Source organism: Papilio polytes, unplaced genomic scaffold (genome assembly GCF_000836215.1).
Source record: "Papilio polytes unplaced genomic scaffold, Ppol_1.0 DF823731.1, whole genome shotgun sequence".
Lineage (NCBI taxonomy): Eukaryota > Metazoa > Arthropoda > Insecta > Lepidoptera > Papilionidae > Papilio > Papilio polytes.
The window spans coordinates 231548-247517 of NW_013525473.1; the positions used below are offsets into that span (position 1 = coordinate 231548).

Here is a 15970-nt window from a genome sequence, read left to right on the forward strand (position 1 = left end):
TGAAATTTATATTTTTTTCTTTGTCTAAATTTTTAATGAACATTGGAAATTTCGAAAGTTAAATCAAATAGATTTAAAAGTTACTTATTACGTTAATTGCTGAAGTGACTCTAGAATGTTGTGATTTTTATGTTTTATATTCTTTACCACATTTTGCAAATGCCAAAAAACAATAACATAGTACGCTAACATAATACGCTTTAAACTATATAAATGAAATATTAAAATAAAAGCATCGATAAAAAGTATTCTATTTTGTGAAAAATACAATATTTTAAAATAAATTTTTTGTCGAATAGTTCAGTTAGCTGTCGAGAGGGAATTCAATTTATTAGGACTGTTAAAATTCGGCCCGTTACGTCTATATTAAGAAATTGTAACCATATTTTTACACTCTAAAATGCGCTTGTATGGGTTTTTATTTACTCTTGGCCCTTCAATAGATAATACAAATGATAGTAGTTAGCGCATTTTTATCCAACATACTTGCACGTGCCAGTTTGTAAGTATATAGGCTAACTGGAAATCAAGTAACTAAACACTGTTTTTGTGGCAATTATTTTCATGCAAGCAATGCAATGAGGGAGGATACGAAAGGAATTTTCCTTGAAACTGACATTACTGATCTCAGTACCTCAAACTGGTGTACAAATTACTGCTCCGTGTTACTGGCAAAGTATTGTTCTCTTTTATTTCCTTACAGAGTAAAAAGGATAACGATGTTTATTGACGTTTCGTTTTGGAAAATCATAATTTGCCATACAAATTTATTTGTATGCATTTTCTTTTTCGTAATTTACCTATTGTTATTATTTCATATTATTATTTTAAAAACGTTTGAGCAGTAGCGTCAGAAAGTTGAAACTATACAGGGAAGTCGAAAACAGTATGACGGCAGTGAACGTTTCCATGAATTGTTAATTTTTGAATAACTTTGTTTTACTGTGCTTAATGAAAACATACACGTTGCATTGTTTTGTTGTATTGTTTATATTTTAGCAAACAAATTCTACGAAATAAATTATTACGAAAACCTTTTGAAAAGTGATATTTTTTAATCTTATAATTCTTCGACAAAATGAAAACTGAGAACACATTTAGGAGAGAGGGTAACAAATTTTTCTTTCAATTTAAAGTAAACTCGACTCTCAATAAGATAATAGTTAAAATTCACATAGCTTGAAAGATGTTAAAAGGAACGAACCATTTTTCCTGCAAATCAAACAAAAATAAAACAACGCATAAAATAAACGCGTATTTATAAAAAGACTACTTCCACATCAAGTGACATTGATATCGGCAGTGGCGTAAACAATCCTCATAGTATTAGTGAACTCCGAGCCCTGCTTCCAGCTGCAGACGATAACGATGGGATCTCCGACACGCACGAAGCCGCGCTGCATCGCCCATTTCGCGCAGAAATTGATTCGCTGCTCTAGGTATGCTTGCCAATCCGACTCCGGTGTATCTATAGCATTAATAAATATTACTAAACATTCACGGTGGCGGTTCAGGAATTAAACTGTGAGTAAAAGGAAGGGATGTCGTGGCAAAACCATACGCTACACTAATAAGGTCATATTGTCACATATAAAATACGAATAATACAAGCAATATGGTGGATAACAAATTATATTTATCAAGGTACTTACATTCATAAATCAGTGGCATAACACCCCTGTACAAATGCATCTGTCTCGCAAGTGTTGCATAGCGAGTGACCGCTATAATTGGACACCTCGGCCGGTACTTGGCGACTTGGAACGCGGCAGTTCCGGAAGAGGTCACTACAACAATCGCAGCTGCGAGAGAACGATATGCAGCTAGTACTGCTGACATCGCTATAGCAGTTGATTGGTCACAAGGCATTGGAGTCTGAAACAACGACGTAAAGGGCGATTATCCATAGGCACATAATTGCAATGAGAGCTATAATTAGCAAATCTCCTGTATATCTTCAATTATTGTGGTATTAATAAGTTTTATTATGACAAGGTTCAAATTTATGAGCTTACACTTCTAAGACACCAAATACTACAAAACAAAAATCCAGCATCTAACCTTTTCAACGTAATCTTGAAACATATTCTTAGTCCATACGCAAGCTTCTGCCTCTTTACAAGCACTGGCCATACAACTTATTGTTTCTACTGGACCAATACCTATCGCTGTTTCTGCAGACAGTACCAACGCGTCCGCTCCGTCCAAGATACAGTTCGCCACATCGAGAAGCTCCGCCCTTAGAGGTATTTTATTAAACCTCATACTGCTTAAAAGATGAGCGCACAAGCAGACTGGTACGTTAGCCTAGCAAAACAAATATAATACCGTTAAACATTGATATTACGGAAACTTGAGTTCTTGTATTAAATAATTTTTGTGCCTTTACACTTTAGAACCTTGGTGGAGGTAATATTCGAATGTTTACCTTATTAGCGCGAGCAATCATATTCTTCTGAGCGATAACTAATTTCTTCGGCGATATATCCGATCCCAATTCTTGTCTGGTAATCATAACACCATTTGCTACCTTAGAAAAAATTATAATAAAATTAACTAATATATATCACACAAAATGTTCACATACAATTAAAAAAATTGAATATCAATGTAACCTCGAGTATTTCATCAAAATTGTAATAGCCTTCTAAAGTTTGTACATTAGCGACGATGGATATCTTTTTTCCCTTTTCTCCCATCGCATTCTTTAATTCTAAAATCGAATTTTTTGAATCAACAAATGATGCAACGAGAATATCGAGCTAAAAAAAGAAACAAAAAAAATTATACGATTGCATACCTCTACTACTAAAGCTTCTATAGATGGTTGCAGTGTTACTGTCCATACAAAAAAATAACTCATAAAAATAAAAAGAAAAAGTTAAAGCATACCTGATGATGTACAGCCATTTCGATATAAATTTTATCCTTTTCGGAGTATGTAGGCATTTTGAGCACAACATTTGGTACGAACACATCCTTGTTCGATCCTAGCATCCCGCCTCTTTCGATTTTGCAAGTTAATGTTGTAGTCGATATGACTTCGACTTTTAATTGTATAGTCTCATTGTCCAGGAGTATGATGTCACCTTTCTTTAGCTGTTCCGCAAAGTGAAGGAAGTCAATGTATACGATGCTACTTGAGCACCTGTCCTTGTAAGTTTCATCTGTGGTCAATCGAACGCTTTCACCACTTATCAGTTCAACAGGTTCTACGTAAGTCTGAAATAATGAAAAATTGGAATTATAGAAATTAAACTACCAGGACTTTCGTCTATGAAGATCTAAAGTGCATCTACGACACTGTAGCTCGTAGCGAACTATCGTAGCACAATTTGCTACACAATGTGTTTACGCAGTGCATCTAATTGATAAATTTAACTTTTCTTACATCAGAAATATTCCCGGTCCTAATCTTCCTTCCCGGCAGACGCGCGGCGATAGCAAGGGGAAAGTTCTTCCCGACCACCACACTGTAGTTCTTTGCCGCTTGTCTCAAATTCTTGATGGCCTCAATGTGCTCGTCGCGCGAACCGAACGACAGATTAAGCAGAGCAATGTTCATGCCTGCCGCCATCATCCTCTGCATTATCTCTACATCGTTTGACGACTTCCCTGCAATTTTATTCTACATTTGTTTTTGCTGCCATCTCCTAACAAAGATTTGCGATCATCAGCAACTCGAACTCTCGTCAAGGCAGCTCTTTTTAGCTACTTTTATAAAATTATTGTCACAGATTTTTCAGCTAAGAAATTTGTCTTCTCCTTCTGCTTATACCTCCAAGTATTCTGTACAACTACTACGATTCGAATATACACAAATGATGTAAATTGTGCATTATTTCCTTTCACTAAATAGGCAGATTGCTTTTGATCATTAGTATCCTTGCGGGCATCACAAGGGCAGATGGGCTGTGACGATCTTTCGGGAGGCATACGTCCAGTAGTGAGCGTATGTTTTAAGCTGTATAAATATAACAGTATACTCGCCTATAGTTGCTATAATACCGGTGAGTCGTTGGCACGCCGCCGGCAGTTTGATGTCCAGGTTCAGCACATGGTCGAGCGGACTGTACGCCGTCGCTGCGGACAGCTGCTGACCGGGTAGCTCCATTGCGTCATACTTTACAAAAAGAGACACAATTAAGGAGGGGTAAAATTGACGCCAGATCGAGCTTCAATTGCACTTTGTTTATATTATTTCGTGATTGTTTTTTTTAAATCAGAACATTATGTTAATAAATAATGCTTTCAAACTGCTCTTTTACTTTTATTCTTAAAGCTAAATTAGTTTCCAACTTACTTCACCAAGTCTCGTATCAAATTCAGTTGGCCAGACCATAGCTGTAACAAGATAATACAAAATGTTTAAAAAATTTATTAAAACGATATAAAAACAAATTATACAGCATAAGGATATCACTTAAAAATATTACTGACTTATTTTTCTGTCAACAACTGAAACTTCATTTAAATGATGACATTTATAACCTTTTTAAAACTATTTTAAAAGTAAATGTATTAAAAAAAATATAACGCTCGTAACTTAGGTCACTTGGAATTGGAATAAACTAATATTTTCGCTGCGAATTCATCGATTGAATGATTGGGTAATAAAAAAAAAATATGCAGGAACCGAACACTTTTTTTTTTTTTAAAAAGTAGCTTGCGCGTGCTACAAGACTGTTTTTCTTCTGAAACTGGAGTTAATTATGAACAAACATGTAATGAAGATTTTCCATTTATAATCTTAAATAGCAAGATTACTTAGAAATTACTTTATCAACTTTTGACTACAGAGATGTCAACATTATCATAAAGGAAACGGTTACCTATCAAAGTTATTATTTTAAGTTAACTTGTGAATACATGTTGTCTCCAACTTTGTATTGTTCGTAACTTGGCTGTCTAACAAGTTAGAACTACGTAGTTTAATTACTTTCCCGTTTAAAGGAAAACAATGTGTTTTCAATTTAAATTGCTTATACGATTTAAACAATTTTAAGAGTAAATTGCGAATGCCAGTTATTCTTGTTTCCATATGAATATATATAACAACTAACTGTTGATCGCGTCTTTGTCCCCGTGAAAATAAAAATTGTAATAAACATAGCCTATGTTACTCATTGATGACGTAGCTATTTGTTAGATCATTTGTGAAATCGGCAGTAGTTTTTGAGCTATTTTAACACAAATCTTTTCCTTATATATTAGTATGGATGAAAGTATAACAGCAGTCGAAACTATTTACAGTAGCTAGTTTGAACAGGTTTGAATGAAATTTTGATCACGTTTGTCAGGGTTTCTAAAAGTCTAGGTTTGTAATGGCTTCTCGGACATGCAAGTGACGAAAGAGCATCGTCCACGGACGTCAAAGGGGTTCGGTCGTTTGATGGTAGACAGGGCAATTTACGCGGCACTCCGAGGTTTAAATTGAATTTATAAACCTCTGACTTTACATTCGGAACGTGACTCCAAAAAGTTACTACGTTTGATAGATTTCAACGTGCTTCGATATTTGATTCCGGCTTTGATGCTCTGCGCAACTGTCCTAACGCTAAGCCAAGCCTCAAAGTCCTTGTAAATGTAGTAGGCTTTACTTTTTCAAAACCATTAGACTTTAGAACCAGGCACATAAAATCAGTACTGAATCGCCCTTTTGTCAGTTCTGCAAAAGTAAATGACTATAAAAATAAGTATGGTAAAGTACCGTTTAAACAATTTAATAAAGTACCAACTAACCAAGCTATCAATCACAGCTCAACTAAAGTCAAATGAAATTTTAAATCGAAAGGTGTATGAAAATGTACCATCAAAGAGAATTTTCAAGTAAATTCGTAACTCATCCATCGTTTGGAGTCGCAGCGGCTATAGCTTTTAGAATCAACTCGCTATCTACACACGGCTATACAGTTTCTCAAACATATTCACTGAGCATTTTGCAAAATAATAGTAGTTGTTCCTTGTTTAAAAATATGCGTTGCTAAATAAGTTGGGTTAAAGTTATGCGCAATTGTAAACTGTTTAATTATTTGCTAGAAGATTGTTTACGATATACAGTTTACAAAATAAGAATTAATAACTTAAATGTACAGTTCTTGGATGCAACTTCTTTCTTCTTCATAAAATACCCATTACTTGCTCATTTGATAACCGATTTAACAATGTGTATCGCTCATAAGTGTGTGTTGTTATTTAATTTCAATTTGGGAGTCTTACAGAATGTAGCAATCTCCTGTTTAATCATAGATCGACTTGTGTTTACAATCTACATTACTGTTACATATATACATAATATTACTATCTTACTAATATAATTAGTGCAAGAAGCTGTCGCTAGACAGTTGGATTAAAGGGCCCGATTCAAAAGGCGGTTATTTTAGAAACCGCACGAATGGTGTGGAGGTTTCTGTCTCTGCTGTCCTGACCACTGGTTGCTTGATTCATCGGATTCCGCAGCCGGTGGTGCTCTATTTTTTATATAATATGTTTTATTATATTTTTATATCAAATCTTGTAAAATGTATTATATAGAGAATAAGAAATAAAGATATATGGAGACTTAATTAATGCGAAAATTTAGGTGGTTGGATGTTTGTTATAGTTTGTACTGTAAACTTGCAAACGGATCTCGATGGTATAGATTTAAAGATAGTCTGGAAGAAAATAAAGGCTACTTACTTTGAATTTTAATTCTACGTGAATGGAGTTGTGGGCGAAAGCTAGTATTAAATATAATACGATGATTTAATATTAATAATTAAAATATAACTGTGTAATGTATAAAATAACTTGTCAATAAATGGAATTTTTAATACAAAATTGTTTCACTATTTGCTGCAATCGCTACGATTAGATCGTACAAATAAAAGAGCTACATGGAAAAATGAATTGTTTGTTTTTGATCAAATCCCCCGCCGCATTGTAATCCGGCGGTGAATTCAATTTTCCCAACGCCAATAACAAAACAATATTTTCAACTATAAAGTTGCACAACTTTTATGTAGTTTGGATTAGTTGCTACGTAAGTGTATACTAATCAATCTTACTTCTTACTAATAATGCAAAATTAAATCCACTATTTATATAAAAAATATATTTTATTGGTACATCTTATATGTTAAAAAACTAAAATCTTATGTTTGTTTGTTAAACGGGTTCAAAACCTATAGTTTTTTAACCAAATTATAACTCATACAGGTACCATAACCAAAATGATTGTCGTTTTTATTACTTAAAGTAATGAAGTGATAACTTTTGCAGAAGGACATTGTAAAACTGTATGTGATTTTGTATTGACTGTACCCACACTCAGATTGTCCGGGTAGGCGCAATACATTGTAGATCTTCTTAATACAACATACGTATCTTTGTAATTTAACATGTTACGAGTAATGCAGTAACACACAGCAAAGTTGACACGATCCCCCATTGCCTCTTCGAAACTTTGATCTTTATTTGCTGAAAACAAAGTCTTATCATATCGTCATATATCAACAAAATATACGTTAGCAATCAGTATGGCAAGGCATCCTAAAGCGCACACCTTTTACTAAACTATCGCACAACTGTTTAGTGGCGCTTCGATTCCTACGAGCTTATATGGTTAACACACTAAACGATTTTAGTTGTCCAACTAAAGTTAAATAGGCTGCGAAACAATCGACAATCGCACTATAGTTATGCGGTTGTTAAGTCAAAGGAGTTCCTTTAAATATTACCCATAATAAAGTTTAAAATATAATTACCATTATAAATAATAGACAAAATTCCTCTGTATAGTTGTAATTTTCTTGCAGTAGCGGGATTTGATGTTATCGTGAATATGGTGACTTCTGGCGCGATGTGTGACAAGCATCGCGCGGTCTTCCCGCTTACTGTTGGTACGATGATCACTTTAGACTTGGTCTGTCTCGCCACTAGAGCACAAGCCTGACAACAGGCCTCTGCAGCATTCACTGGCATCTTCAGCTAAAAAAACATGGTTATATTCGTGCAAGCCATATTTAAAATAATAACTGATGCTCCTGAATTGAAAAATAAACCCCTTTACTTAATGATAAAGTAGCTTTTTAATGAGCTTTTTGAGTTATATCAATAAATACAAAAATCTCCTCTTTATAATATTAGTATAGGAGAATAAATTTAGATAACAATTTCTGAAGCATCCTTTTTAGTATCTATCTGTTGTTAGATGATCTATTCCTTATCATCATCTCCCCGTCCTTATCCTACTCACCTAGAGGTGGGGCACCGGATTCGTCCTTCAGGTTGATCTTCCGACATCTGTCATCGATCCCTTCTTAATATCACCTTTCACGCAATCTAATCTCTAGCATTACCTCTTCCGGTCCACGATACTTTTCACTTTACATTTTAATCTTTATACTTTCTACTATACTAAGTCTGTCTTACTATTAAATCGATTGTCTTAAATAAAACCAACCTCGTCTAAAATTCTCCAAAAATCCGCATCTCTGTTAGTAGATTCCACTGATCTACAAACTGAATCCAAAATATCCATAGCAACTAATAAATGCGAAGGATCATGAAGTTCCTTTAATATAAAGCCAGTGTTATCCATAGCAGTGTTCGTGATATCGTATAGGTCGCGATCCGTTATTATACCTTTCTTTAGACTTTCCTCTAAAATGTTGCCAGAAACAAAGAATGGTTTCCCCCTCTAAAAGTTAAAATGTTTATTAAACATTTTAATATTTAAATCGATCTAGGAATTCTATAGAATACAGGAATCAACTAGTATCAAAGATTAAAATAATAGAACAGAACAGACAATATTTTTGAAAAAGTAAAACAAAAGCTACATTTACATTAGAAGAATACGTTAGTTATAAAATTAAAAACAAATTACCAGTTTACATTTTCCACTAATTTGCTTTTGTATAGCAACCATTCGATACTGGTTAACAATTTCATAGGCTAAAAATTCCCTTGCTAATATTATTCCATCAGACATCTATAACAAATTAATTCGAAATACAAAGGCATTTCAATTATGATCATGTTATTGTTGTGAAGATATTATGCTTCTTTTACCGCTATACAGAATCATATGCTTATCTCAGTTACTTTATTGATTTTATAAATGATTGAAATAAGTTTTTTTACATTACAATGTGGCAAACGAACGAGCGGCCTTTTGAATTCACCGAAAATCGAAGCGACCGCCCACAGACATCCGCATTTCCAGATTTATTTCTCTATTCGTAATCGACGAAGGAGGAGACCCACATAATGTGACATTTTCCCTTCCTTTGCGTCTCCTCCATTGACAAATCAACAGATACAGAATGTCGATAGCTTAGATATTCTGTAATACCTCTATAATATCGTCAATGTTGTCCAAGCCTTCCTGTTCGCATATAGTACTGATAATATGCGGCACTCGGTGGTTCTTAAATAATTTCCTGACTCGAGTTAAAGTTATTGGATATCGAACTGAATTCATAATGATGATGTCAAGCTGAAATCAAATCTATCATATGTATCTTACTTAAATATAAAATAAATATAAAAATACTTCGTACTTCTAAGGCCATCTTAATGATGTTCTCTCCCATATCTAACATAGGTCATCGGCAACAACGTGTATGCTTCTTACTAATGTTATAAATTCGAAATTAGAAGAATGTTAGCACTACAAAACGGTTCAATAGATCTGCGTTAAATTTAGAGTGATGTTTGGTATATTGCATGCAAGGGAAAGTCTTTTTTAATTTTTTGCGAAGAGGTCACGTCAAGAGATAGATGTTTTAAAATTAGTGCATGTAAAGTCAATTTAAAAATCCAACAAATCGAAAAAAAAAACAGAGAAAAACACTCAACTTTGTGTTCTTTGGCAAAATCAATCATCTTCAGATCGTAATTAGATAATGGTGGTTTTACATGCCTGACACCTCGCACACAAAATGCTTCCAATTCACTTAACCGACCTCCTTGGACAATTTTACATTTAATCGTTTCCTTATTAATTATTTGAATACAAAACATAACCACTTTGCCACAGCCTAACGTTATTTCGGTTCCGAGTTTTATTGATGGGAAGGTAAATGGGTCATCCATAAATATTATGTCTTTACTGCATTTGTTCCAATATTTCTTATTGCATGTTACATTTATCATACTATTATCTTCCAATATTATTTCATCCACTCCTAATTCCTGGGATAGAAATTTCACATTTATTTAAATTTAATTTCACTCTTAGCAAATAAATACAATTTATGGCGAAGTGTTATTGTTAACCAAACCTATCTATGTTTATTTGAACAAGAAATAAAAATATTGAAAAATTTACAATTAATTTTCGTTTACGTTTTCGCCATTTCGTGGTATTATTAATTTATTTTTCACATTTCGTTTTTAAATACATTCAGAATTTTATAATACTTGATACTCACATTATTTAAACTGCCAGTTTTAATACACGCGTTAGGAACATCGATAGAAATCGCAATTGGCCAATTGTCCACGCCATATTTGGAGCAGTACACTTTACATGCTTCTCGAAACTTCGCTAATAATGTAATCTTGTCGTTGTGAGTTAACTTCGACATTGTGAATCTAATGATACGTAATCCCATTTCAATGAAATTCTCCATGTCAATGGATGTTAAGCCGGCATCAGCTAAATTTAAAAAAAAAAAATTATTACATGGATTAAATTAGTGTAAAGAAATTCTTTCTGAAGTCTACATGCCTTTTAAATAGTGATATAAAGCACAAGAAAAACACAGTTTTCTAATATTAGCAAAAATATGCATAGGTTGATTAATACTAGTAAACCTGTGCAATGCAATACTCTAAGAAAACAAGTCTTAACATATTTTACATTAATAACTCAGTGCTGTTGTGGACAGGAGTTAGTTAAAAATGTTTACTAACAGAATGTGATAATGAACGGCGTAAGTCTGTAACTCTTCGCATCGTCTTCCAGCATCAAATTTTTACGAATACTTCTACAGTACACAGATCTATGAAGTGATAACATCTGAAATTGTTTATTAAAGTATTTCAAAAATAAATATTAGATCTATCGGAATAGGAATGCATAAAATATACCTTTAGTTAAACGTAGAAAAAAAGCGTCTGCACCAATTTGAATAATTCTTTGAGGAATAGAAACATCTATGAATTTTTAAAATTTAATCGGAATTGATTTTGCATTGACAAGGAAATTGTCAAATTTCCAGAGATTAAAAAATGTTCTATAGACAAACTATAGAAATAAAACTCGCTGTTTCTTACATTAAAAAAAGTATTCAAAAGGCATAATAGTTTTTTTACGTTTACAAGAAACAAGGATACTGTACTGTTTCCTGGTTAATATCGACAACTAGCTGTTCCCGTGCGACTTCATCCGCATAGAATTATGAAAATTTTATTTTGTCGTTTACATTTGTCATATTATCAAAATGTCATATTATCGCAAATGTCAAAATGACATGACATTATGACAAACCATGGCCATCTTGCTTCCTTGATGTTGGCAGCAACTTATGGTCTCTTTACCACATAAGGGTTTTTATCCAAAATATTTACCCCCTAAGTTTAATGGCGTGAAATATAGTATAGCCTAAAGCGTGAGGAAAGTGTAGGGCTTTTTAGTAAAGAAAGAATTATTCAAAAATATGCTGTAATTATTGACATCTTAGGCAACAAAGAAGTGTGTGTTTACGCTTTATTATAATAATATAGATATAGATGGTGGACAATAATGCTAAAGGTGGCAATTTTCTTAAATACATCTTCATTTTAACGAAGTATGAAATGCAATTTGTTTTCTGTGTGACTATTGTAATAGTCTTTAATGTTCGTACATTATGATCATCTTCATCATCATAGCCATCACCATCATCATAAAAATCATCATTATTAAATATAGAAACGAAGAAGAAAGTAATGAAGAAAAAAAAACTGTTAATGTAAATACTTATATTTTTTGATTTTAGTTTAAAGCAAGATCACCTATTTGCAATTTTGACGAGACCGTGTGAACACTGAGCATATCAGGGAACGCACTGTAGATAGTACTTCGTCTCAACAGAACATATGTTTGCTTATATTTTAATATGTTATGCTTAACGCAATACGCCACTGCGTACGCTACACGTCTGTTCATTTCATCTTCAAACTTTGGTCTTGCTTTTTCTGCAACAAAAATACTATTATAATCTTCAAGACTACTATCCAACATGTTTTGTATTAATACAATTACCAGTATAAATTAAGGGTATTATCCCTCTATATAGCTGTAGTTTCCTTGCAGTGAATGGATTGGAACTTATCGTTAGTATAACAACTTCGGGGGCGACGCGCGCAAGATGTCGAGCAGTGCTTCCTGTCACAGTCGGCGCTATGATGACCTTTGACATCGATTGCTTTGCGGCGAGAGCACAAGCTAGGCAACAAGCTTCCGCAGCGTTGGCTGGCATCTTGATCTACAAGTATAACAAGAGATAAAAATAACTAGAAAATAAATCATCAAAATCACATATTACCCTCCGATAAATGGGGTTAAAGGTATTATAAGGTTTAAAAGTTGAAACCATATTCATTTCGCATCAAACCTTATTTAAAGGTAATCACTCATACAGCCACCGCGCTCCACGGCGTCCAAGCAATATCGTCGTCGACATGTAAATACAAATAATAGTATGTCGGTTATGATTTAAAATACCTCATCAAGAATTCTCCAGAAATCTTTTTCCATTGCTACAGATTCTACTGATTTACAGATAGAATCCAAAATTTTCATCGCGACTAATATATGTGACGGATTGTCTAAATGACGTATAAGAAATCCAGTGCCGTCTATTGCCGCATTTGTGATGTCAAAAACATCGCGATCCGCTAATATTCCCTTCTTTATACTTTCGTCTAAAATATTACCCGAGATAAAGAATGGTTTTCCTCGCTGAAAATTAATAATTTGCATTAAATACTACAGTATCATAAAAAGTATTTTTAAAATTAATAAATAGTTTACTTTACCTGTCTACATTTAGCACTCATTTGCATTTGTATTGCACTCATTTGATATTTATTAAGAATTTCGTATGCTAGGAATTCTCTGGCCAATATTATACCGTCTGATGCCTAAAATAAACAGTTTACTTTTATTTTCAAAGTTATAATTTTCATACGTTGTTGACGTGTCGACGTCGCGGCGACTTAAGGTATATAAGCGATGACCTTTACTATAAAATTTCAAACATTAGAATATCTTTGTGGCCGCGTTGTCAAGACGCAAGTCGCCCTTATGATCGCCGAACTTCAAAAGAAGATAGCACTTTAAGAGGAAGAAGAAGGAGAGAAGAGAGAATATCTTTTACCTCAATAATCTCATCGATATTGTCCAGTCCCTCTTGTTCACAGATCGTGCTGATGATGTGCGGCATCGGAGAGTTTTTAAAAAATGCTTTTACTTTATCTAGTACAGATGTGCGTCGAACAGAATTCATTATTATCATATCAAGCTGAAATGAAACCACAATAAAAATAAAAAAAAAAAAAACAAATCAAGTAGTATCCAGTTGATCCTAGAAATTCAATATACTAGAATGAGATTTCAATAAATTCAAATATTTACAGAAGAAAGCGTATTAGTATACTCACAGAAAACTCTTTAGCAAATTCTATCATATTCAAATCGTATTTAGACAATGGTGGTTTTATATGCTTGATTCCTCGGACGCAGAAAAATTCCAAATTCCCTATCGAACCTTTTTGGTAAACTTTACACATGATCCTCTGTTCGCTAATTACTTCAGTACAAATCAATATAACTTTTCCCGAACCCAATGTTATTTCTGCTCCAGGTTTTATCAATTTAAAAGTATACGGATCGTCCATGAATATCCTATGTTTACTGCACATGTTCCACAACTTTGTGTTACAAGTTATTTCGATTAGATCATTTTCTTCTAAAAATACTTCGGTTATATCCTGGAATGAAATATCAAATATCAACAATACTGCTTAAAACACTTTTTTCGTAAATTGTATAAGTTTTCGTAATAGTACAATCGCGGAAATCTGCGGTGTTTCACTTACAAATACATTGCCTTATTACGAGAGACACTCCGCCTCTTTTACAAGTAACCAATTATGTAACAGTGAGTTGTCTAAACTACGGTATAAAATGCAATTAGCCGCGTATTGCGGACATATTATATTTAAATGTGTTCAATTGTTCAAAAGACTAGTGTTAAGGCGGAACTGCCAGATTTCTCGATTGTACATATTATACATGAGATTTTTATTTTGGGCTTCGACAGTTTTTTTTTCATATAGAATGTTCTGCAGGTTACATTAAGTAAATAAGAAACGTCTGTTATGAAAAGTCATCACAGACGTTCTTATTTATTTGTACCAAGAAAGTTTGGTACAATATTTAGATTTCAATTATGTTACCTACATCAACAAAGCATCCTGTTTTAATACATGCGTTTGGCAAATCGATAGAAATTGCAATCGGCCAATTGGGAACATTATACTTTTCGCAAAATGATTTCATAGCTTGCTTGAACTTAGCCAATAACATTATTTTATCGTTTCGTGTTAAATTTGTAAGGTTGAAACGAATTATACGTAATCCCATTTCTATGAAATTTTCTATATCTATCGACGTCAAGCTGGTACCAGCTGAAAAAGTTTTATAATGAAAATTATTGTTTATTTCCTACGATTTTGTAATAGGGACGTGATCTCAACGCGGTTTTATCTTACGTCATTACTGTTGACGAAAGAGTATTAACATAAAATAATTCGTTCTTACTGTATTCGTAAGGGTCTAGGAACAAAATATTCAAGGATGGGAACACTGATCGTAAATTAAATTTTTGGATGACCATCCAAATGATTATAGTAAGACTAGTACTAAGAGAGTATACTTCTCTGATAAGCTGTACTAATGATAACAAAATATAATAAAGTCCATAACAATTAACATACAAAGAGTAACAATGAACGGAGTAAGTCTGTATGTTTTCTTTACTTCATCTCTAAATAACGAATGACTTGGTAAACTTCTAAAGTGCTGCGACATGAACTGTAATAAAAAGATACGAATATAATGTTTTTAGACAAATTTGAATCGTAAAATATTTGTCTTCTATTATGTCATAGGAGCCCAAAGCAATAAATGGTTTACTTACTAATTGTCCACAACTCTGTAAAAATACCAACACAACTATAAAATAAATATATTCAAAAATCAAATATACAGCAAATATACTTTACTAAAACACAATATAATAATGACAATAAAATGTCAAAATTATTATTTTTATTGTTTTAAAAGCAATCACGTTAAAGTTTCAATCATACTCTCATACTAATATTATAAATGCGAAAGTTTAGAAGCATGGATGTTTGTTAGAATTTGTAGCCAAAACGGCTGAACGAATTTCTGGTTATTCTGGAAGAGCACATAGGCTACTTACTTTGTCCTTTTATATTGCACGCGGACGGAGTCGCGGGCGACTCCGTCCAAAGAATAAAAGCTAAATATTCTTATCTCTACCAATTTTACTAAAATAATAGTAGTAACAATTCAACTGATTAGTTGCACAAATGAAAAACGAGGAGTTTGCGCACCTCCATATAAGCTCAAAGGAATCAATGAAAGACTAAGCAGTTGTGCGATAGCTTAGCTCTTAAGGTATCACAGAAGAATGTTATAAAGCTGAGATGGTCAGTTCCAACCGAGTTAGCAGTTGGCTTAAGGCCACTGCTCCAGTGTCTGAGGGTAACGCTTTGATGGTAAAGATTATGTCCTCAGCCTAATTTTTTTGTAAAATATTAGTAGGTTTTTGCTAATTTTACTAATATTTCCTTTAACCATTCCAACTAAGCTCTCGGCTTGTGCTGGAATTTGCTTCACGACAGTATTTTAATGGGATTCGAACCCTCGACCACAAGGTCGTTAGTCCGTACCCCAACTATT

General features: G+C 33.4%; 3 protein-coding genes across 4 annotated transcripts; all 3 read right to left on the reverse strand.

The window, feature by feature from the left end:
- Positions 1-1242: 1242 nt before the first annotated feature.
- On the reverse strand, positions 1243-4345 carry LOC106103580 (pyruvate kinase-like). Of its 2 annotated transcripts, XM_013283361.1 has the most exons (9): positions 4304-4345; positions 3991-4123; positions 3392-3615; positions 2893-3222; positions 2616-2762; positions 2429-2530; positions 2062-2307; positions 1653-1875; positions 1243-1468 (listed from the first exon to the last, which is right to left on the reverse strand). In XM_013283361.1, the coding sequence occupies exons 1-9, from the start codon at positions 4340-4342 to the stop codon at positions 1281-1283; spliced, it is 1632 nt and encodes a 543-aa protein (XP_013138815.1). In that variant the 5' UTR covers positions 4343-4345; the 3' UTR covers positions 1243-1280. The 2 variants fall into 2 exon arrangements, with proteins under 2 accessions (XP_013138815.1, XP_013138816.1); XM_013283362.1 differs by lacking the exon at positions 2616-2762.
- A 2805-nt stretch (positions 4346-7150) lies between these two features.
- On the reverse strand, positions 7151-12074 carry LOC106103447 (pyruvate kinase-like). The gene is made up of 9 exons (XM_013283227.1): positions 11989-12074; positions 10906-11011; positions 10422-10648; positions 9847-10182; positions 9341-9484; positions 8873-8977; positions 8447-8683; positions 7749-7971; positions 7151-7461 (listed from the first exon to the last, which is right to left on the reverse strand). Exons 2-9 carry the CDS (start codon positions 11009-11011, stop codon positions 7235-7237), a joined length of 1605 nt encoding a protein of 534 aa, XP_013138681.1. The 5' UTR covers positions 11989-12074; the 3' UTR covers positions 7151-7234.
- Positions 11941-15271, reverse strand: LOC106103448 (pyruvate kinase-like). Its single transcript, XM_013283228.1, has 9 exons — positions 15180-15271; positions 14977-15073; positions 14441-14667; positions 13639-13968; positions 13356-13499; positions 13015-13119; positions 12701-12937; positions 12239-12461; positions 11941-12171 (listed from the first exon to the last, which is right to left on the reverse strand). Exons 2-9 carry the CDS (start codon positions 15068-15070, stop codon positions 11969-11971), a joined length of 1563 nt encoding a protein of 520 aa, XP_013138682.1. The 5' UTR covers positions 15071-15073; positions 15180-15271; the 3' UTR covers positions 11941-11968.
- Positions 15272-15970: the final 699 nt, after the last annotated feature.